The sequence below is a fragment of the Lithobates pipiens genome, unplaced genomic scaffold (genome assembly GCF_037356315.1).
Source record: "Lithobates pipiens isolate NorthernLeopardFrog02 unplaced genomic scaffold, aLitPip1_a1.2 Scaffold_19, whole genome shotgun sequence".
Taxonomy (NCBI): domain Eukaryota; kingdom Metazoa; phylum Chordata; class Amphibia; order Anura; family Ranidae; genus Lithobates; species Lithobates pipiens.
Window position 1 is genome coordinate 525,491,663 of NW_027507764.1, and position 24,021 is coordinate 525,515,683.

Sequence of the window (24,021 nt, forward strand, 5' to 3'; positions counted from 1 at the left end):
AAAACAGACAGGAAAACAGACAGGAAAATTAAGAAGATGTAAGCACAGTGAACACTGCTTTCTAACCTGTAGATGGGAATCGTTTATAAGAAGCTACTTATTAGGTCTAAGGCACTGAAAATAATTTTGTCAGTGACCTGCCTGTATGGGTGTGTTTCCTAAGCTCTGCTTTAGGTAAACCCAACTCTAGGCTAACATTTTGTTATAAATGCCCACTCCTGGTTAAAAAAACAGGGTGAAATACTCACCTTCAATCTGAAGATTTCCTTCCCACAGTACAGCATTTCAACCACAAGATATCCTCAGTCTTTCAGGTTAAATCGCACTCATGTCTCCTGGCCCGGAAGATTGAGAACTCTATTGTTAATGCAGGGTGTCCTGATCCTTGATGAGGTGTCACCACAACACCCTTCATTCACAATACAGAGTACAGTGCTGAAGTCATCACGCCAGTGCTGCTCTTTGTCTCAGCAAGGGCTTGTTCAGATGTGTGACCAGAAGGCCATAAAAGCAGGTGGTTTGGCTGTGGTTCCCAAACTACCCATCTAAAGGCATACAGTGGCTCAGGGATTCACACATGCCACAGAAAAAATTAGACCTTCTGTCACATTTGGTGGGCAGTAACAGCACCCAATGTGACCCATTAATATTAATAGGGGCTCTCTGCAACCACCCCACAACTTCGTGCAAATTGTTGGTTGTGGCGTGGTGATTCAGCCTTTTTTAGGATTTAAAGAGTTGATAAATAGCTGACATATCACCTCCCAGACACCTGTCAACCGCCCCCTGACAAGTGATCCACCAACTGCTGCCATACATTAGAACAAGTCCTGAGAACCACCCAGCCCAGAGAAGAGGCGAAAAAAAAGAGAAAAGGACCCTACAGAGTCATAAATGGCCTGAAGATTTTGAAAAAGGTAAATATAAAATAATAAGCAGGAAAAAAAAAAAACATCCTAGGGAATATTTAGGGGAGGGGGAAAAGTGGAGCCGGGAGTTGGGCTTTAAATGTTGTTTTAATGTTTTCAAGGCCTCTTTCAGAAAACTGTGCCCAGGGGTTGTCTGTATTGCTATATCTGTCAGCCTCTTGTGAGTAGGCTCCAAGGTACTGTGACATAGTGTCGGGAGATCTGCCTGTCTTGTTAGCTGTCCAACCCCTGGAAAGTTTGTCATCAGCCCTACACTTTTGGGAGAGATCCTTCACTTAGTTAGCAGGTAGTATGCTAGACAAACCGATATCTCATATCAGTGCTACAGGTAGAGGGACCCTCAGTGCTATGGGAAACAAATAGTGGCCCAGAGATAGCTCCTCTTCTCTCATGCACACACAAATGTATGCCAACCACAGGAGGCCTGGACACCACTTCAGCCTAGCTGCCGGCTTCAGATCAGAGAAAATTTAACTATAAAAAAAGCAAAAAGAAAAGGGGTGTACCAGTCTAGTACATTACTATAAGACTTTTTATATTGTAAATAAAACAAATTTGAATGATCTCACAAAGGTACAGGATGAATTGCATGTAACACAATCCAGTCCAGTCCTAATGCTGTACACACTGTGGTCTATAAATTATGGTTCATGGATTTATAGACCACAGTGTGGTGTGTCTGGTTAGGCCTGAGGATGAGGGTACAGCCCTCACAATGCGTAAGCTGTGCCCCTGTGGATTCACACATGTACTGCGTTTGGGACTAGACTAGATTGTGTTACGTGCATTTCATCCTGTACCTTTGTGTGTCCATTGTCTAATGGTAATGCACTAGGCCGGTGTGCCCCCTTGATTTTGCTTTTTTTCATTAGTATGCTGGAGCCTGGGTTATTGTACAGGCATGGAGCTAGTGATCTGAAGCTGCAGACAGAAAGCTGAAACTGATCTCATATATTGTGAAGCTATAGAAGCTAAGATGTCAGATTCTTGGGCATTTCTCCTTCTCATGTCCACTCTGAGTTCTAATTAAAGTTGCTAAAAGCAATTAAAGTGACACTAAACAATATTCTTATTCTCCAAATATAATCCATTCTCCCCCCACTGCTGTTTGTTTGAAAAAAACAGTGTACATAACTTGTGGTTATTTGCGCTGCTTTGCGTACATTACAAATCCCATAATCCATAGTCTCTAGTCCATTTCAGAAGTGAGCTATTGAGGGTGGCTATGTTACTATGTACAGTGGGATCATGGAAGAGGAACATAGCTACCCTCTAACAGGAAGTCTAATCCAATTTTTTTAAACCAGAGTTTAGTGTACCTTTAAGGACTAAACTTGCATTACTGCAGGATTTAAGTAAGTGTAACTGCCTTGGCAATGGTATTAAAGGGGACCCCACTTGCAAATCTCAAGTAAAGTAAAGGTAAAGGCACTGTACAGAGAAAAATTAGGAAACTCTCATATTTCCCAAATATGTGGTCGCTCAGTACTCCTGGTTTCCACAGGTCCAGTGTACACAGTAAGAGGAGGTAAACTCTCAGAGAAAGTCATCTCACATGACTCCCACCCTATCAAAACAGGGTCACCTATTACATCATTATGCTTTTCTGCTCATTATTCTAGTCATCTGGGCAACTACATGTTAGGTCTATGCGTGAAACATTTTAAATGATCCATGCTTACTGTATAGGAGGATTATAGTTCATGCCAAGTGAATTAATCACTGACTGAATTTAGTGACTCACTCATTTTTATAGTGAGAATGACCTCCAAACATGCACCTGTGTTAAGGCCTGAGGCCAGATTCAAGAATCTTGGTTTAGGCAACTCTATTTTGTCAGTTGGTTATTGTGAGAATGATCATCCACTGGAAGCCAAAGTATACAGTGTAAGTAGTAGTAGTAGATTAAAAAAAAATTGACTGTATAAGTAATAATAGATAATAATTCATCCATCTAAAACACCAGTACTGTTTAACATTACATTTTTATGTAGCCAAACTAAAACAAAAGTTTCTCACCTCTCATGAAAATCTTTTACTTGAGATCGCTGCTCCCCCCAGCCTCGTGTTGTTAACATAAAAGGGCTTTTCCCTTTCCACACTGACCCAGTTTGAAAAGATTTTACAGGAGCTGCTAAGGATTGGGTTGTGACTTTGGTGGAAAATTCTGGCACAACATTTTCCCCTGGTGACAACAATGTGTTGCTTTCCGGAAGCACTTCTTCTCCTACCGAGGATGACCATCTTCTCAAGGACGTCCTCCTGGCCCCATATGGTTGCGGTCCGGTAAGTTGACTAATCTTAAATGCTGAGGGGATGTCGAATGATGGGGAACATGGTCCTCCAGAGTTGGGAGACAGCGAAGGACTTTTAATATCAGAGTTTGTGGAGATAAAAGCTTGCTTTGGCTTCGGTGGCACAATTGGCTTTGGTTTAATGGGAGGTTTCATAGGTTTAACATCTAAAATAAAAAGAGAAAAATATAATAAATATTAAAATCTGGTTGATGTAAAAAAAAGTCAATACCATATATGTGTATGTGTGTGTGTGTATGTGTATGTGTGTGTGTGTTTCTATTTTCTAAAAGGTAAATAAAAACAATAGATATCTGTTTATTTTATAATACCAACAGTAGCACAAGTAAATGTTTAAGGAGCTTGTAGGAGCATGAAATGTTTAAAATGGCTTTTATCCAGTAAAATAAGCTATTTGTTTTGTGCTCACCAACACACCTAGTAAAATACAGCTGACAAGAAATACTGTGAGAATCTTGCTACCAAGAGCTATATTTTATCTATGAAACATGGCATTGCTTAAAGGGGATCTTCAACATCCCATACCAATTGAGTGCGGACTGAAATCCTATTTGATACAAGCAGTTGGAGACTATCAAAAATAGTGTTTTTTGGAACCAGTAGTCACAACTGAACCATAGGGGATAAAGACCGCACGACAATGGATTAAGGTAAGTATTCCTCTGTGATAGAATATAGTACATGTCTTAGGACATTGACCATCATTATTTTTGTCTACTTTTAACACTAAGCCCTTGTACACGCGATCAGAGATTCTGACGACCAAATCTGGCGGAGTTATTCCGACGGATTAATTCCGGACGGGGTCCGGAAGTGATGTTGCACACATACGGTTGGACCAAGTTGTCAGAATTTCCGGTTGCCAAGAACGCGGTGACGTAAGCCGCGTATGGTGGGCCTACAAAAGGGAAGTTCAGCACCACGTCCGGCACCCTTTGGGCTCCTTATGCTGATCTCATGTCTATCGCGTGTTAGTAGAAGTTTGGTGAGAGACGATTCGTGCTTTTCAGATTAGTGATTCAGATCGCTACTGCTCTTCAGTTTCTGCTTGTCTTTGCGTATCTGATAATCAGTGCGTGCAGTCAGTAAGTATTTGTTTCTCATTGTGGACTATATCTTGGTATAGTACACTTTGATTTGAATTTCTTATTGTCTGCTTGCTTCTGCTATTCAGTTCGTTCTTTCAGGCATTGCTGTTTATTGGTGCTTTCTGTTGTCCGTTCTGACCAGCCGACCGTTTTGAAACCATGTTTCGTCTACATACTCGTCGTAGAGTTTGTGCTGTGCAGGGGCTTCGTGTTGAGGTTCTTACTTTGACACAAGCCCGGTCCATGAACAGGGAGGGGAGGCGTTTGTGGACCAAGAATTGGTTGCGCCAGCGTGACCAGTTCTCGCACAGGAGAATAATCCTGATGATTTCAGGAATTATCTCCGGATGACGGACCCCGTTTTTCAATGTCTGCTGGCTTTGCTGACCCCTTATATTAGCAGGCAGGATACCTGCATGCGGCAAGCCATCACTCCAGAGCAGAGGCCCATCGCCACGTTGCGCAACTTGGCGACAGGGAGAAGCCTTCAGGACCTCAAGTTCTCTACAGGCATCTCCCCTCAGGCTCTGGGGATCATTATTCCAGAGACCTGTTCTGCCATCATTCAGGTCCTGCAGAAGGACTATATGAAGGTAAGTTTTATCCTTTAACATCACATTCTATGTATTTCATGATTGCTAATGTCTTGAATTTCTTTACTTATTCCCTAATTACCATCATTGCAATATGCTCTAATTCATATACTCTGCCCCTTTGTCCTCAGGCATATTTGCCTCACTAACTTCCCCACCATGCTCTTCTTGGCCCATAAAACTATAGTCTAGCCACTTACCAATGTCTTTTGTCAGCTCCATAGTATTGTTTTCCCCTAAACACCCCCTATAATGTCTACAAATGTTATGTGTGTGCTTAAATTCATGCAGAGTGACTTTTTAAAATTTTTTTGGTTGTGCCAAACTCATTAGGAACCCCCCTCCCCCAACTACTAGCTCAGCTGATAGCAATCCACTATCTGATGACTTTACCAAACCCAATACACACTATACCTACCTATTTGATGCTCACATTTATGGATGAATTCACCTAAGCATGTAGTGCAAGGGCCTGCCTCAATACTTTCAAATGCTATTTTTTTTCCCCCTATTAATTATCTTGATATGTGATAGCAGAATGTCAAAATGTGCTTCCATTTTGGTTTCTTTTTGGTATTATGACACTTCTTACCTGTCCGGTGGGCTGCCAATAGTGTTACTAAGGAGGGGCTTCCCAAAGTATAACACATTATTTAGGCATTCAGCTCTCAATCAAGTGGAGAGGGTTACCTGTCCAAAACATCCCCCCTCATTTTTTAGCAAGGGCCCATCAGATGGGGGGGAGGGGGGTGGGGGGTGAAGACTCTCATAAGGGGACCATAGACTTTAGGCTTTAAATACTCAGTTCCCAAAATGTTATACTAATCTTGGCCAAAAATGTCTGTGTCTAATCTGCTTGCAATGTTGATTTTTTAAATTACAAATTTTGGTTCTTGTTTCACTCCACAGTGTCCTTTAACGCCACAGGAATGGCAGACTGTGGCCTCCCACTTTGCCAGTCATTGGGACTTTCCCAATTGTGGAGGAGCAATTGATGGGAAGCATGTGCGCATCGTCCCACCACCCAACTCGGGGTCATACTATTATAATTATAAGGGGTTTCATAGTATCGTAATGTTGGCGGTGGTGTCTGCGACATATGGAATTTTGTATGTGGACGTGTGGCAAAATGGATGGATGTCGGATGGTGGAGTGTTTGCACGGACGGAGTTCTACTGGCGTCTCCAGAGTGGCAGTCTGGGCTTGCCACCCCCAGAGGAGAATCAGGAAGGACTCCCGTTCGTCTTCGTCGCGGATGAGGCGTTTGCCCTGGCGAACCATCTGATGCGGCCTTTCCCAATGAGGACCCTCACTCCAGACCAGAGGATTTTTAATTTCCGCCTGTCCAGAGCCCAAAGAGTGGTGGAGAACACCTTTGGAATACTGGCCAGCCGGTTCCGCCTTTTTCTAACGCCTATTCACATGGCGGAATACAAACTCAATCACATAGTGCTGGCCTGCTGTGTTCTGCACAATTTTCTAAAAAGAGTTTCTGCGAACTATGCAGTCTCAGTTGGCCAACAAGAAGCAGACTTGCTGGAAAATGATGATAACCTCACGGGCCATTGATATGCCAGCCAATGTCTGAGAGGCATTTTCTCAATAAATTTTTCTTTGAAACTCCTTCATTTACTACTTGGCTTGCTTTTAGGTGTCTCCTAGGTAAATTTAGGTTTTTTCTTGTTGTACCTTTTTCACCAACAGTGCAAACCCAAGTTCAGAGCGAGATGAGGGGACAGTCTCTTCTTCAGATAAGCTTTTTATGTTGTGGGACTGCTACACACATACCTTGTTTTTGGTAACTAATGTATGTAGTGCATTACTGACCAAAATCGTGCTCATTTTCAGCACCATGGTTGGAAAATGGCATGATTGTCCAAATTAACACATCACTGTGGATGTTTTTTACTAAAGTAACATCCACTATGCACTACAAGTGCACTGCAAAAGTACACCTGAAACTGCACTTGGAGTGCAAAGTGGAGTTTCCTTTAGTAAATAACACCCATTCTCACTGCAATCAAAAATTTTACTCCAAATACATCGTTGGTGCAATGAAAAAGGAAGCCACACATTGATGATAATTTAACTTTTTAATCCAAGCACATTCACATGTGCGTTTAGAAAAGGTTTTTACAACAAACCAACAAATTGTGTTTTTCAAAAACAGTCTTTCAGGTAATTTTTGTTTACTTGGTGTTTTTGTGTAAACAGGCATGTATCAAAGCGTAACATACAGAACACAGGAACTTACAAAGTTCAACTTTGAAAAGTGAAGACAATATCAAACATGAGTATGTACAAACTGGGCTGATATTGCCTTCATCACATGGGGTGTCACCCCTGGAAAATCCAAATTTGGAAGATGCACACAGTGTGTCAACATGTGCTATCTCCCATCATGGGGGATCAATGTACATGCTTTGGGGCTGCAACCCCTTCATCTCAGCCACTTTACACAAAACACGTACAATTGATCCCCCATGATGGGAGATAGCGCATGTTTACATATTTGTGCATCTTCCAAATTTGGATTTTCTAAAAATACAAAAGTTGTGGTTTAAAATACAAAAACTAAAAGCCTAGCTAGTTTGGGCTGTTTCACACTCTCCCCAAAACATCAATGATGTTCTTCAGTTTATTTTTAACATCATTGATGTTTTGCTGTATATTTTCCAAATCCCGATTGCACCCCATTATCTCCCCAATCAGGATCTGGGCACTTTCACTGGTAAAATGGGATTCTTCTTCCACATCACCTACAAAACAAATAAAAAATAACACACCATGTATTAAAAATATGGTGATATACATTGATGAGCTTACCGGAAGCTGTGTTCTCCAACACTCACCTGTTGTGGTGACAATTTGTCCAACTTCAACGATCTCTCCTTCCTCCTCCTCCTCCTCCTCCTCTGCTTCTGGTTTTGGAATTTTGCCTTCTTTGGAGGGGGGTCGTGGTCCCTGGTGTCCTCATACTCGCCGAGTCTTCTCTCCCCTATGAGAATGTAAAAAAAGAATAATTAGCACACAGAGGGCAGAATTGGGAATATGAAACATTGCTTGGAAGTGTTGTACAATTGTTTGTTTTGGCCGAGCTCCAAGGTGAGAACATTATTGGGGACACTTTGTTCAGCTGGAATACTTCCCTGCAGAACAATGTTTCTTACGAACGATTGAAACCATGAACTTGAAAGTGGCCATTTTAAAATGCACAACATGAAATCAAAGCACATGAAGCAGTATGCAAGCAAGAATAATAATATGAACACACGACAACTACTTACTTTTTTGAAGAACACGCTTGATCCTTCTGTACTGATCGTGCTCCCTCAGTTTCAGGTCTGACCAGCGTTTTCTCAGTTGATCCTTGGATCGGCGTACCCCAAAATTCTTATGAAGACTCTTCACAACTTTAATCATGATCTTGGCCTTTCTGATATTTGGGATTGGGTAAGGTCCATACTTCCCATCATAGTCGGTCCTGTTCAATATGTCGACCATCTCCAACATCTCTCCAAAAGACATATTTGAGGCCTTAAATCTTCTCTTCCTGGATCGTGATGTTTCAGGCTCCGGGCTTTCCTCACCCTCCTCCTCGTTAGTGGAACTGTGATTGCGCACCTGCGTTCTCTCCGCCATGTGCTCTCCCCATTGCGCTGAAAGCAAAGGGGCGGGGAATAGTCTAGAAAGAACGCCAGGGGCGGGCGGAGTTTCACGCAGGCGCACTGTATATAAAACGCAACACGTGTGTGTCGTCCGTGCGATCTGGGAACAGAGTGAGGCGCAGACGCGACGATCGTGCAAACGAAGGTAACATTTTTAACTTGGTGCATCACTAGACTAGACTGCTTCTATCTAGGCCGATGTTGGGGCAAGATTAGGAGGGTTTTTCATGGCATTATTATTATTTTAGGGTTTGTCTTGTGTTGTGTCTTGCAGACAAGATGGATTCATTCCAAAACCCCAATTTTATGGGGCTATTCCTCGAACTGTACAAGGAGATGCCCTGCCTGTGGCAGATCAACAACCAGTTTTATTATGACAGAAGAAAGAGGAAGGCAGCCCTGGAGAAACTTCTTTCTTTGGTGCGGATCCTGGTCCCCACGGCAGACATGGCCTATGTGACTAGGAAAATTGGTGTAATGAAGAGTATACATCTCAGGGAGAGAAAGAAGCACCTTGAGTCCTTGAGATCAGGAGATCCAGATGCCGTTTATTACCCCAGGATGGTTTACTTCCAGAGGCTGCATTTTCTGGTAGACCAGGGGGTACCCAGGCCACCACTCTCCAGTCTTCCTTCAAGGCTTCCTTCCCCCCCAGCTGAAGCTTCCAACGTCCAACCTGGGCCTTCCAGGCAACAACATGTGGTGGGGCCCAGCTTGAGACAGGTATTGCATTGTTGAACATATTTCCTGTGTTACATTTAATGATGTTAACTATATGTTCTTATTGATCAGTAAGTTGTGATTTAACAAAGTGGTTTACATCTAGACAGTAGTGACCAAAAATGATTGGGACAGGAATTAAAAATGCTGGGCTCAGAATGACAGTCTGTTCTATTTGGTAACATTCAATTTGCAAAAGTCATGAGCTCAAAATGGTGTGATTGATGAGCAAAAAAACTAAAACTATGTCCCATTTTCATACACAGGAAGACCTCAGCCGGGCGGAGGCTGTGGCAAGTGGCAGCCAGGAGGTAGACCAACGCCCTCCTTCTCCTCCTCCTGCAACAACTACAGGAGCCCAGCCACAGCCTCGAAGGATGCCTGGTGGGAAGTGCCTAAGGAAGACGAGAGAGTGATGGCCTTTGTTCAGTCTGGTCTGCCAGAAGATGCAGCCTCTTGAAGAACCACATCCTGGGGACATAGATGGCATCTGATTTTCCTGATCTCTAGGACTTCTGGACCAGACTTCTCTTCCTGAGATATGTACTCCTCAGGCCACCAATTTTTCTTTTGCTAATTAGTTCATGTCTGCCCTGGGGGCCAAAGGATGCACCAAAGTAACAAGTTTCTCCAGCGCTGCCTTCCTCTTTTTATTTTATTGAGACCAAAATAAAGGTATTTTTTGTTTGATGAAATACTTATGTTTTCCTTCCAAAAGGCCAGTTTATTTGTGAGCAGGCAGGTACATTTAAAAAAAAAAAAAAAGTGAAATGAATAACAAGGGGTACCAACACTAAACAACCTCCTGTAGATTAAAAAAGAAAATCTAAAAAATATAATAATGTTGTTGTGGTAAGTTTACACACAAAACACACCCCAAAAAATGGAAAAATTAACAAACTGTCAAAAAAGGAGATGTTTAGGAAAAAAAAATGCAGCCAAAAAAGAAAAAACTAAATATAAAATTGTGTAGATAAAATATTTCCGGCAAGTTTCAAAAGTTGGTCCGACGGAAACAGTCCGATGCAGACCACACACAGTCGGAATATCCGACAAAACGCTCCGATCGGACACATTCCGACGGAATCTCTGACCGTGTGTACAAGGGCCAACAAATGTTAACCCAAACTATCCTGCTTCTGGTAAAGTATAAACCTTAGCCAACCTGTGGTGTTCATGCCCCAAACCTGTAGATTTCACTATTTACAGTTGTTACATGTATAATACTTTTCTATTCTTTGTACAAGTTTGTTCTAGTTCTTGTATAATATACTGTACTCAGAAAGTTGCATGTGCTTTATGGATGGCAAAACATGTTAATAAAGAACTCTGCCTCCCACATCACAACAAAAACTTTTTTATTCCTGTTCTTGATAGAGTTAGGAAAGGTTAGAACCTGTGTAGATTTTGATTGCTGTCTTCCTGGTAAAATTTCCCTTACTAAATTGTTCTGAAGGCAGTGGTCAAATGAATAGAAAGTGAAAGGAAATTACACTATTTGGGACACACACAGCAACATAACCCTAAAATGGTTCCCCAAGGTCAAAATGTTTTTTTTGTTTTTTTTACCTTCATGGATTCACTGAATGGAGGTAAAAACACCTGTCTAACCATTTTACCCACCTCCATCCCTAAACACTTACCATTTGTTTTGTTGCGTAGCGATTCATTATTTACATAAATTTGTTTAGTTAAATTCATTTAATTGTTTTCAGAATGTGTTTTGTTTTTTCGTTTTCAAATTGATTGGAAAGTTTTTCGAATCGAATTCAAATAGTTTTCGAATTCAAATAGTTTTCCAAATTCCATAAATAATAAAATAGAATAGAAAATAAAGGAACAGAAAAAAATTTTGATTAGATTCAATTCCTTTATTTTCTATTTTATTTTATTCTGTTTGAAAATTGGAAAACTATCAGAATTCAAAAATAATTTTTTGTTCGTTATTTTGGATTTGTTTCAATTCCGTACTATTCTAATTCAGAAATTCAGATACATCCGAATTTCCAGATAATAAAAATTTATCAGAATTTTAATTTGGAACGATACAAACCGCACATGTCTAGATACCAAAAAAAGGGGATGCACCGGCCTTAAGACCTTTTATTGTAAATAAAACAAAACAAATTCCAGTGATTTCACAAATAGAATCTAGTCCAAATGCTGAGCACGTGTTCATCCACAGGGGCCTAGTTTATGTGTTTTGAGAGCTGTACCCTCTACCTCAGAGCTAATCAGACCCACCATACTGTGGTCTATATACAATGGTATGTGGATTGTCCCCCTTCTTCTTTGCTTTTCCTTTATTTTCGTTAGTATGCTGTAATCTGGGTTGCCTTTTCCCCCACTCTCCGTCCCCAAAAAGAGATGTGACGGGGAACTTATTGGAATCTTGTAGTCCCATTTATAATAAAGTTGCCTGTAGGTATCCACCCTCTCCCAGAAGAATAAGTACAGAATTACCCTTTATTACTCTTTCCCCAAAAAATAAACACTATCTTTTGGTAGTTATTTAATTCCAATACACAAAAAAAAAAAAAAAAAACAATTAGATAATGCTCCCCTATGTAAATCCATCAGCAATCATGTCTTCCAGGTATGAAAATCTCTTTTCAAATTCAATGTTTCCTGACGCCACACTGACCTGCTGCACACCAATCACTAAATGACAAACCCCGGGTGCTACAGTAATGTAAACACAGGGCCAGAAATACTTGGTGACATCACTGACCATATTTGGTTGTGTTGTAATATGGTCACCGATATCACCAGGCTTTTTCCACCTCTCCTTGCATGGTGCCACTTACAATGTTGAAAGAGATATGGCCTGGTATGGTACAGGATGCAGGCCACTCACTCTCTGCCCTCTGATTCTTGGCCACTAAGGCTGCATACCTTAATAAGGGTTTGGCTGAACAATAAGGGAAACCTCACACTGTTTATTACCCTTTTTTTTATTTTCAAGGACTACATTGTACTGTCCATTAACAAAAGCTTTAAGGCTTCCTTCAAGCAGCTTAGGAACAGGACCAAAAATTGGATACTGCTCAAGATGTTTGAAAACCTGCTACTGAGAAAAGAATGTAGCCTTCCTCACAAGATTATTACATAATGGCCCAAAATTGTTTTTTGACCAGTGTTAAAGTTTAAATTCTTAAGACCACCTTACCATTGGCTACAATATATTTTTCAGAAAAAACACATTTTGGCTTTTACAATTTATTAACTAACAGGCTAGCAAACTATGCAGACAGGACTTTACTAAGTCGGTTTAAATGAGAAGTATGGGAAACAGTAAAAAACAAATGTACATACGGTACTCACCTATGTGGGTGCAGCATTGATTCGATGCTGCTGCTGACCCCTGCCAGCTCTACACCAAGAACTGAGCGATCAAACACTGCTGATCACTCAGTTCTTGGGTCCGCTCTGAACAGTCACCGCTATGTCAGTCACCACTCTGTGCTCTGCCCACCCAGCACTCACTGGAGCCCTGGGCTGTGCTGGAGACAGAAACCACTAGCTCAGGCTCTCAGCAGTCAGCTGACAGGCTGGGCCGGCTGCTGGTCAAGCATGTGGGTGGATCCTGACATTATTGTTGGGATCCCTGCAAAGCCTGGACAAGTTCTGTGACAAAATCTGGGTCACAAGGGTGCAGAACTAAGTGAACTCACAGGAGACCCACAGGAGAACTATGACCAAAAAAGCTCTGGCCATACTTCTCCGTCAAGTAATTATAATTTTATTTTGTAGGGGTCAGTTAGGAGGAAATCGAATAAATACCTTTAAAGATAAGTTCAGTTTGCTACAAAAGTGAGCTACTGTTATGATGCCATGGAGTCTGTGGGCTGTGCTATACACTATATATTCCAAATTGCACTGCACTTTGTATGCTGTACTATATGTTACAGTTTATAGACTGTTGAATGGAATTTTTTTTTAAATATATATGTAGCGCCCTGCTCCTGACTAGCAGACGCTATTGTTTTTTTTCTTAAATTGAACAATCTGAAGCTTTAGTTTGGCTCAGACTAATTTCTCTAAAGTTCTAGTTTCTGTACCAGTCCAGTTGGGTTGCACTGATTCCCACCTGACCGTAGGTGTCACTGTCACTGTCAGTGGGTGTGGAACAGGCTGGATGTATTAAAAACCACCTCTTGCTCAGAAAGGGTTCAGTGGGTGTGGTTTCCCTACTGTGCATTCTGGGAGAGGGTATTTAAGGTACAGATGCCATTTTTCTGGGTTTGTTGTTTTCCGGGGTCTGTGATCCCAACCCCAGGGCCCTCCTGGCCTGGGGTCTGTGTTGCATGGTCTTGCGCCTTTGGGGCCTGCTGGCCCGAGGCTCTGCAACTGAGAGTTTAGGCCCAGGAATATCTTGGGGCCTACTGATCCAGGGGTGGTCCTGTGCTGTCTCACCTGGGGGGAGAAGCCAAGGAAAGCTGAAGGATCTAGGGGAGGACTTTTCCGGTGGAGGACCGAGCGCAAGGCTGGTGTCTCTGGAGGAGCCTGGAAACTCAGTTTGAGGACGCATCCCGGATCAATATCTTAACAGTATCGCCCGGTTGGCTGAAAGAATCTGGTACTGTATGGTAGTTCTTCCTAAAAACTCTCAAGAATCTCTAATGCCGCGTACACACGATCAGAATTCCGGCCAGAAAAAGACTGATGAGAGCTTTTCATCGGAAAATACGACCGTGTGTATGCTCCATCGGAATTTAGCTGTCTGAATTTCCGCCAGCCAAAAATTTATAGCATGTTCTCACTTTTCCAGATGGAAAAACTTTCTATCGGTGATTCCGATTGTGTGTATGCAATTCCGACACACCAAAAATCATGCATGCTCAGATTCAACTACGAGACAGAAGCTATTGTCTACTGGCTATTGAACTTCCTTTTTCTAGTCCCGTTGTACGTGTTGTCTGTCACCGTGTTATAAACGATCATAATTTGATGCGACCGCATGTAGGCAAGACAGCTTGAGCCGAATTCCATTGGGAAAACCATCAGAGCTTTTTCCGACGAGAATTTTCGATCGTGTGTACGCGGCATAAGTTTCATTAACAAGTCTGTGGCAGAGACTTTGTTTGGCATATCATCGGCTGCTCGGTCAAGTGAGAGGGGCCCATCTGGTGACTGCTGGATCCAGTCTGTGGAGCTGTTTGTCCTCTGGATCTGACTGATACCTCTAACCCGCAATTACCAGGTGCCTGAACTCCCTTTATCCTCTAACCCTCTATTGAAGGACTGTGTCTTGTGTTTTTCTTTGGTGTTACCCCTAAATAAATCTTCAAAAAGGACCACGTGTCTGATATATCTTCATTTGGGCTACTTTCCACGGGACCCCCCTAGGATGAAGAGGCAAGCAGAACCGTAAGCCTGAATAAAACCAGCAGCTCCTTCGGCGGTTAGTGCTACATATATATATTCAGCATAGCTAAAAATGCCAGATTCCACAGAAGGAATTAGAACCATTTTTACTAATATGACAGACCCAAAAGCAGGAAAAAAATCAAATTGACTGCATTGCCTAGTAATATAATACACAAAAGCTTATTGTCCTCGGTATATACAGGGAATTCAAGAACCACCAATGATTTCATGTTTGGATCAATACAAATAATTTATGTGAGCCAGATCTAGCTGTTTCTGTTGCAGCTTTGTTACACATATGTTTCCCAGTAACTTGTGTGTGTTGTCCCTCAAACATGTCCTTTTTCTGTTTTTATTTGTTAATATTCTATAATCTCATATGGTCACCATACCTTTCACTGATTCTTTCTTCTCCACTGTCTGCTGTGCACTGCTGGCCGACATGATGATGCTGGGTAGTGTCCCTGGCAGCAAAAGAAGAAGAGATTTTTTTTTGTTATTGGTACAATCAAATAGAGCAATTGTTTTAAAATGCTCTTGGGAAAAAATAGGATGCGTTGGCAGCCCATTCAAAATGAGTAGGCGGCCTTAACACAACTGACATTATTGTGTAATATTGCTAACCTGTTTGTGCAAATATGCCACAAAAGTGTGTACCCGACTGTACAGAAATGTGCCATTTACAACAGATGGACAGTGAGTCAAGAAAACGTTTGACTTGATTCATCAAATTTCCAGTAACACTTAAAGCACATTTAGGGAACACAAACCTCTCAGTTGTTATTATTGTACGTCACCTTAGCATCTCTTAAGTGCCATTTAGCGCTTAAATGCCACAGCTGCTTGATGAATCAAGGTCACTGAGCAATTCAGACACACCAGAAATATCTGTTTGAGACAAACTAAGATTTTTAGAGTCAATCCCGCCAAAAACCATCTTGAAGGCTACATTAGTTGTATTAAAATGGTACAGTTTTGTTTTCACCAAGTTTGGTTTTAAAGAAGAAAGTATGGAAATATTTACATTGTTACATTGGCCCAGCTTGGACCAATCCATCTATGCATACCAATGCTCCTGGAAGTTGGAAATCACTGAAGTACCACTACTCCAATTATTGGCACTTGCTTCTGGGTCCCATGCAGAGTGGTTGCCTTGCAGCATTGGGTAACACAGGAGGTTGGCTGATCGGCATGGGTGCCATTCAGAGAATACTTTTCAGTGACATAACCACCCCACTCTCCATCTCGTCCAATCAGAGAACTCTTTGCATTCATTTAGAAAATGCAAATCATTTTCTGAATGGTGCATGTGCCAAGTAAGCAACCTCCTGTGTTCACAATGCAGCAGAGCAGTACAGGACTCAAGTCTCTTCTCTAGGGAGAATAAGTTTAACATCTGTAGTCTTTTCTCATAACTGAGGTCCTCCAACCCCCGTCATTAGCTTTGTCGCTCTTACCTGGACTCCCTCCAGTTCAAACACATCTTTCTGAGGATTGGTGGCCAAAACTGGACAGCATGCTCAAGATTTGGCCCAACCAGAATTTTGTAAAGCAGTATAATTATAGTTTTAAACCTTGCGTAAATACCCTTTTTTGATGCATGCTAATATTCTGCTAGCCTTACTTGCTGTGGCTTGATATTGCATGGTATTGAGTGTTTAATCTACTAGGGACCCCTGATCCATTCAATTTAAGCTCCCTAGTGCATTATTTTCAATTTTTCAATTTTAAACCTAATCTGTAGCTACTCACTCCTTTATTTTAAATAGGTCTCCTTTTAACCACTTACAGACCAAAAGATTTTCCCCCTTAATGACCAGGCCATTTTTTGCAATACGGCCCTGCGTTGATTTAACTGATAATTGCACGGTCATGCAACGTTGTACCCAAACAAAATTGACATCCTTTTTTTGCCACAAATAGAGCTTTCTTTTGGTGCTATTTGATCACCTCTGTGTTTTTGTTTTTTTCGCTATAAACAAAAAAGACAATTTTGAAAAAAAAAACTATATTTTAAACTTTTTGCAATATAGCAATATATGTGTATCAAAAGAGGGGAAGGATATCTGTGTCCCGTGATGTACTCCAAGAAAAGGTTACAAATAAGCTGTTATAAAAATCCTATTTTCTTTATCGTACATCACGGGACACAGAGCCATAGTAGTTTCTATGTGGGATGTCCCAGAGCAATGAGGGGGGAGACACAAACAAACACACACTGCGCCCAAAGGCAATATCTTCATCTACCAGAAAGAATCTGGTGAATGTATGGACTGAAGACCAAGTTGCGGCCTTGCAGATTTGAGCCATAGAGGCCTGATGATGCACTGACCATAAAGCACTAACAGCCCTGGTGGAGTGCACATTGATTTGAAAAGGTGGAACTTTCCTCTTCAAACCATAAGCTTGAATAATTACTTGCCGAATCCACTTAGCAATAGTAGATTTCAACGGTGCCTGTCCTTTTCTAGGACCTTCAGGCAACACAAGCAAAACATCTGTTTTCCAAACCTGAGCAGTCACCTCCAAATAGACTTTGACAGCTCTCACTACATCCAGAGAATATGGATGAGCCGAACACCCCCAGGTTTGGTTCGCATCCAGAATATGCGAACAGGCAAAAAATTTGTTCCAACACGCGAACACCATTAAAGTCTATGGGACACGAACATGAATAATCAAAAGTGCTCATTTTAAAGGCTTATATGCAAGTTATTGTCATAAAAAGTGTTTGGGGACCCGGGTCCTGCCCCAGGGGACATGTATCAATGCAAAAAAAAGAAGTTTTAAATACGCCAGTTTTTTCGGGAGCAGTGATTTAATAATGCTTAAATTCAAACAATAAAAGTGTAATATTCCTTTAAATTTCGTACCTGGGGTGTGTCTATAGTATGCCTGTAAATGGGCGCATGTTTCCCGTGTTTAGAACAGTTTGACAGAAAAATTACATTTCTAAAGGAAATAAAGTCATTTAAATCTACTCACAGCTATAGTTAAATTACTTTTTTTACCTTTAGAAATGTCATTCTGCTGTCAGACTGTTCTAAACATGGGAAACATGCGCCCCTTTTACAGGCATACTATAGACACCCCCCAGGTACGAAATTTGAAGGAATATTACACTTTCACTTTAAGCATTATTATAATCACTGCTCCCGAAAAAAACGTTAGTTTTTAAAACTTTTTTTTGCATTAATACATGTCCCCTGGGGCAGGACCCGGGTCCCCAAACACTTTTTATGACAATATAATGCATATAAGCCTTTTAAACTATCACTTTTGATTTCTCCCACTTTTAAAGGGTGTTTCGCGGCTTTTGAATTTGCCGCGAACACCCCAAATTGTTCGCTGTTCGGAGAACTGGCAAACAGAGCATAAAGCCCATCCCTACCAGAGAATGTAGTGACTATTCTTCCGTTGAACAGGGTTCTGGAAAAGTTAAGGCAGAACAATATCCTGGTTTAGATGAAAACCTGAAACCACCTTCGGTAAAAAGCTAGGATGAGGACGCAATACTACTCTATCCTTGTAAATGATTAAATATGGCTCTTTACAAGAAAGAGCTGCCGATTCTGATACCCTTCTTGCAGAGGAAATGTCTACCAGAAAAACTAGCTTCTTTGTCAAAAGGACCAAGGGAATATGTCATATAGGCAGAAGAGGCTGTTTCTGTAATGCCGACAGAACTAAATTCAAGTCCCAGGGGTTCAGGGGTGCCCTAACTGGTGGATTAAGACACGTTACCCCCTGTATAAAGCTTTGGACCAAATAATGGGAAGCAAGCGGACATTGAAACAATACCAATAAGGCCGAGACCTGGCAATTGATAGAACTCAAGGCCAGCTTCATCTCTAACCCCATTTGCAGAAAAGCAAGGATTCTACCTATGACATACTTTCTGGGATACCAACCCTTGGATTCAAACCAGGAAACATATGTCTTCCAGACTCTACAATAAATGACTCTGGAAGCTGGCTTCTTTGCATTGATCAAGGTAGATATCACTGAGCCTGAAAGCCCACGATTCTTCAGAATGAGGGTTTCAATAGCCTTTGTTGGCATTGTTGGATTGGATCCTGACAGGACAACCCTGCAACCTGAATGTCCAGGCCTTTAGGGCTAGGCACACTTCCCGAATCTCTAGAATGTTGATGGGTAAGGTCCTCTCGGTTCTCGACAATTTCCCTTGGACAGTCTTCTCTTGCAGAACTGCTCCTCAACCCAAAAGGCTGGCATCTGTTGTTACCACTTTCCAGTTAACTGGTAAGAAGGATTTCCCTTTCCGCAGATTCTCGGGTATCAACCACCAACTGAGGCTCTGATGCACTATTGGCGAGAAACGCATCGGAAAATCTAGCGTCTGGACTCTCTTGTTCCAGGCAGACAGGATACTGTTTTGCAGCAGTCTTGAATGAAACTTAGCATAGGTAACCACTTTGAATGAAGCCACTATCTTTCCCAACAAACTCATACAAAGGTGAATAGAAGGGCCCTTTGTCACCCTGACTACCTAAACCAACTCCTTTATGACGCTGATTTTTGCCTGAGGTAAAAACACCCTCTTCTGGGTTGTATCTATAACCAGACCCAAGTACTCTAGTCTTCTTACTGGTTTTAAAGAAGACTTCGCTAGCTAGTTATTCCAGGTAGTTGACTGTGGTGACCAAGCTTTGGTCTAAGTGGTGTACCGACCGGTCTATTAAGAGCAGGTCACCTAGGTAAGCTATAATCTTTATACCCTGGGCCCTTAATCTGGCCAGAGGAGGGGCCAGGACCTTTGTAAACACCCGGAGATGCAGTAGAGCTAGAAACTGAAAATGAAATTTTTCTACTTCGAAACGCAGATATTTCTGATGAGCGGGGAAAATAGGTGCATGCAGGTATGCATCTTTGACGTCGATTGATGCCAGAAGTTCTCCTCCTTGTAGGATGGAGACTACTGATTGGATTGATTCAATGCAAAAAGATCACATTTTTAGGAACCGGTTTAGATCTTTGAGATCTAGAATGGGGCTGACATCTCCATTTGTTTTTGGCACAGTAAAAAGGTTTGAATAAAACCCCAACCCCTGCTCTTCCATGGGAACCACCATGATTACTTTTTGCAACAAAAGTTGCTCCAATGCTTGAAGGAGAGACTTCTTTTTCTCTGCGTCTTCAGAAACATTTGATCTGAGGAAAGGAGGAGACGGTAATTCTCAGAACTCTAGTTTGTAACCGAGAGTTATTTTGGAGACCGCCCATCTTTTGCTGAAAATCCTCCTGCCAGACCTTTGAGAACTGCAGCAATCTTCTCCCCACTCGAACGAGCGGGGGTGTCCCTTCATAAAGGGGCTTTTGTATTATGTTTTGTAGGTTCCCTCCCCCAGGACTTCTTTTGTCTCTGGGGTTGACTCTGAGTTTTGCCTCTTGAACCTGACGGTAGAGGCCGTCGCGACTGCCTGGAGGCTGATGCTCCTGGCACTGGAGAAAGAGCCCATTTAAATGAGGGATGTTGAGGGGGCGTGGCCGGCAACCGAGGAGTATGGCCGCGTAGTAAGAGAGCTCCGTCCACCGCAAAGATACCGTAGCTTCCTACAGCATACCTGGGCGGCGAATCACAGCGGTTTTTACACTCCCGAGGACGGGCAGACGTGGGGAACATGTCCCGGTGGAGGAAAGAAGCAAAGCGGCTGAGCAGAATGACGGACTTCTACCGCCATCCCCGCAATGCACAGGCCCAAGATGGCGCTGGTAAGAAAGATGACAGAGAACGCGGCAGGCATGATGGCGAATACACCCCTATCGCTCCACACACACATCCTCTGTCAGAATCCTCTCTAGGGGACAGGCAAATCTCCCCCCTAGCATCCTCCACTTCCAGCCCAGTGAAAGCCAAACAGCCACACATGCAGGGGAGGGAGGAGAAGGAATCCAGCAATGCTTCTCTTACTGACACTAGAGAACTCCAGGACTCCATACTGGAATTCCCCACTAAAAATAAGCCTGTAATAGATACCACTTTAAAGGACATGCTGGTGTCACTCCGCAGTACATTACATGCTGATATCCTGTCCCTCACAAACCACTTTAAAGAAGAGGTTAAGGCAGTGGGCAACAGAGTCTCTCACATAGAGCATAAAATGAGCGAATTTGCAGGAACCATTAATGAAGTTATCGACGCTCATAATGAGAGGGGAGATGAGTTATCCTTATTAAAAGAAAAATTGGCTGACCTCGAAGACCGCTCGAGAAGAAATAATATTAAGATCCGTGGGATCCCGGAATCGGTCAAACCATCAGACCTTCAGGCTCATTTCCAAAAAATCCTGCAGGAAGCATTACCTGACGCCTCTATGAATGATCTTGCCATTGATAGGATCCACAGGCTTCCTAAGCCCAGACATATCCCAGATCACTTGCCAAGAGATACTATAGCAAGGATTCACTTCTTTCAAACCAAAGAAAAATTTCTTATATGTGTGAGGAACCCAGAAAACGTGCCATCATCTGCACAAGGCCTATCCTTTTTCCCAGACTTATCTGCATTCACGATGCAAAGGAGAAGGAATATGGCAACTATTACGAAACCCCTGAGGAACCACCGTATTCCATATAAATTGGCGTACCCAGCCAAACTTCTGGTTTCAAAGGATGGGAAAACACATGCAATCAATCGGTGGAAGAAGGAATTCACCTCCTGCGAGAATGGCGAATCCTTGAAAGGGAGGAAGAGGCGCATTCTACGGATTCCTCTCCGCGTCCAGGATCCCCCGCCTGGCCGAGGCCCATTTCGGACTGACTGCCCAGGTAATCACTACACTACTTGAACTTAGAGCTCCGGGACTTGGTGAAAATTCCCTAGTTCTCTTTTAGCCCTCTTTTAGGGTTCATTTCCCTACAGATTCTTTTGAATCACCTGTTTTTATTTTTTTGCACACTCTACAGTTCACCTATTGTTGGTTACTGCTTCGTGGTGTTTCCGCTGTGTGCCACCAGGCCACCAGTATAACTGCAAGTCGCACAACAACTGGTGATCAGATTTTTTTGTGTTTTTTTCTTTCCTGTTCTGCTTTTGTTACGTTTACATTTTTTCTGCTCACACCTATAGCGGTTTAGTGCAAGCTAGTGTATATAGCTTCTGGTATAGCTCCAAGGACTTGGGAAAGGCCCATCCTTTTTACCCTCCAGGATGGGATTTAAGGTTACCTCATTCAATGTCAGAGGCCTGAACAGCCCTCATAAATGAAGTTTACTATAGAAAGAAGCGAAGAAATTGCAAAGTGATATTCTGTGCCTTCAGGAAACGCATTTTCGTGACTCAAATTATCCACAATTGCAAAATAGTCACTTTCCTTCAGTATTTTGTTCAAATGCACAGAAGAAACATAGAGGAGTGGCTATCCTGATTAGAAACTTGATTTCATTTAAATGTACTCATGTGGAAAACTGACCAATCAGGAAGGTATATTATTTTGATAGGAGAATTCAACAACACAGTATACACTATTGTGAATGTTTATTTGCCAAATGCCAAGCAACTATCTTTTTTGCATAAGGTGTGGAAGAAGGTGAATGCAGTGCGCAAGGGGTATCTGATACTATGCAGTGATTTTAACGCTATACCGAATCAATCCTTAGATGCATCACTGAGACCCTCTAAAGCTAGAGACAGGATCACCCTTGCGCGCTTCATGGCCTCAGAGAGTTTGTTCGATGTGTGGCGATGCCAGCACTCCACAGAACGTGATTACTCCTACTACTCCAATGTCCACAAAACGTATTCTAGAATCGATATCTTTTTGGTTGATAAATTTTTACTTCGAAAAGTCAACATGTCATCTATTCACAACATCACGTGGTCGGTCCATGCTCCGGTTTCAATTGGGGTGGAGGGGTGGCGCTCGGAAACTAGGCCAATAGATGGAAAAATGATACCTCTCTCTTTTCACATCCAAAATTCAATAAGGTAATTATGGCTGAACTGAAAAGTTTCTTTGAGTCTGTGTCAGACCCCTTCACCCTTTGGAACTCTCATAAGGCCTTCATGAGAGGGATACTCATAAAAATTAGCAGTACGGTCAAAAAACAGACTAATCTGAAAGTACAAACTCTTATTTCACAAATCGAGCACTTAGAATCCATGAATAAAAAAGCTCCTGACCCAACTAGAAGTTCTAAATTAGATAACATAAGACACGAGCTTAGGTTATTACTGATTGCACAACAAGAACGAACGTTTAAAAAATGGAAAGCGCTCTTCTATCAGCAAGGCAACCATGCAGGGAAACTCTTAGATAGACAAATTAAAGAAAGAATAATTCAGCAGAAAATCCCCTTTATATACCACCCAACTAATGGTTCCAAACTATCCAACCCGAAGGATATCGCTAACGCATTCAGGGATTATTATAATGCACTTTACAATTTAAAAGATGACTCATCAACTCCACAACCAACCCCGGATTTGATCCGTAAGTTTCTTGAGAAAATATCACTTCCTAAAATTAACCAATCACACCTTGACACTCTAAATGGCCCCATAACATTAAGCGAACTATATAAAACAATATTAGCCATGCCATTGAACAAATCACCTGGCCCTGACGGTTTCTCTTCAGAATATTACCGTACATTCTACCCCGTTTTAGGCCAACATCTACTTAAAACTTTTGAGAAAGCTACCGCGGACTCCTCTTTCCCTTCAGAAATGTTAACCGCCACAATTATAAACCAACCCCGGGAAGTCTCCAGATAAGCCACAGAACTTCAGGCCTATCTCTTTATTGAATGTAGACCTGAAGATTTTTGCAAAAATCCTGGCTAACAGATTGTCAAACATTTTACCGTCACTGATCAGAAATGATCAGGTGGGCTGTATTCCGGGGCGTCAGGCGCCGCGTGTGACCAGGAGGATTATTAACCCGATACATGCGGCAAAGGCCTCTGGAGATCCTTCTCTGCTTCTTACTTTAGATGCAGAGAAGGCATTTGATAGGGTCCACTGGGGATACCTAAGCCAAGTAATCAACAAATTCGGAATATTGGGGACTATTAACTCAGCTATATCAGCTTTATACACTAATCCCTCGGAACACGTCAAGGGTGTCCGTTATCTCCCTTGATTTTTGCCCTTCTGATGGAACCCTTAGCGGAAACGATCCGTACTCACCCGCATATTTTAGGCATCTAAACACCTAAGCACACCCATTCCATCATATTATTTGCAGATGATGTAATCTTAACCCTAACGCACCCTTCCTCCTCTCTACCGGCAGAACATGACACCCTGGAAAATTTTAACAAGATATCTTACGATAAAGTAAATTCTTCCAAATCTAATCTACTTCATAGTTTCA

At 42.1% G+C, this 24,021-nt stretch overlaps 1 protein-coding gene across 2 annotated transcripts in view; it reads right to left on the reverse strand.

Annotated features, from left to right (window-relative positions):
- Positions 1-24,021, reverse strand: part of TNKS1BP1 (tankyrase 1 binding protein 1) — a 211,252-nt gene that overhangs the window by 131,363 nt on the left and 55,868 nt on the right. For both annotated transcript variants that reach the window (XM_077493184.1, XM_077493183.1), the window contains exons 2-3: positions 15,076-15,147; positions 2,949-3,390 (exon numbers count right to left, since the gene is read on the reverse strand). In XM_077493184.1, coding sequence (XP_077349310.1) covers positions 2,949-3,390; positions 15,076-15,127 — 494 coding nt within the window. In that variant the 5' untranslated portion in view covers positions 15,128-15,147. The remainder of the gene's footprint in view (positions 1-2,948; positions 3,391-15,075; positions 15,148-24,021) is intronic.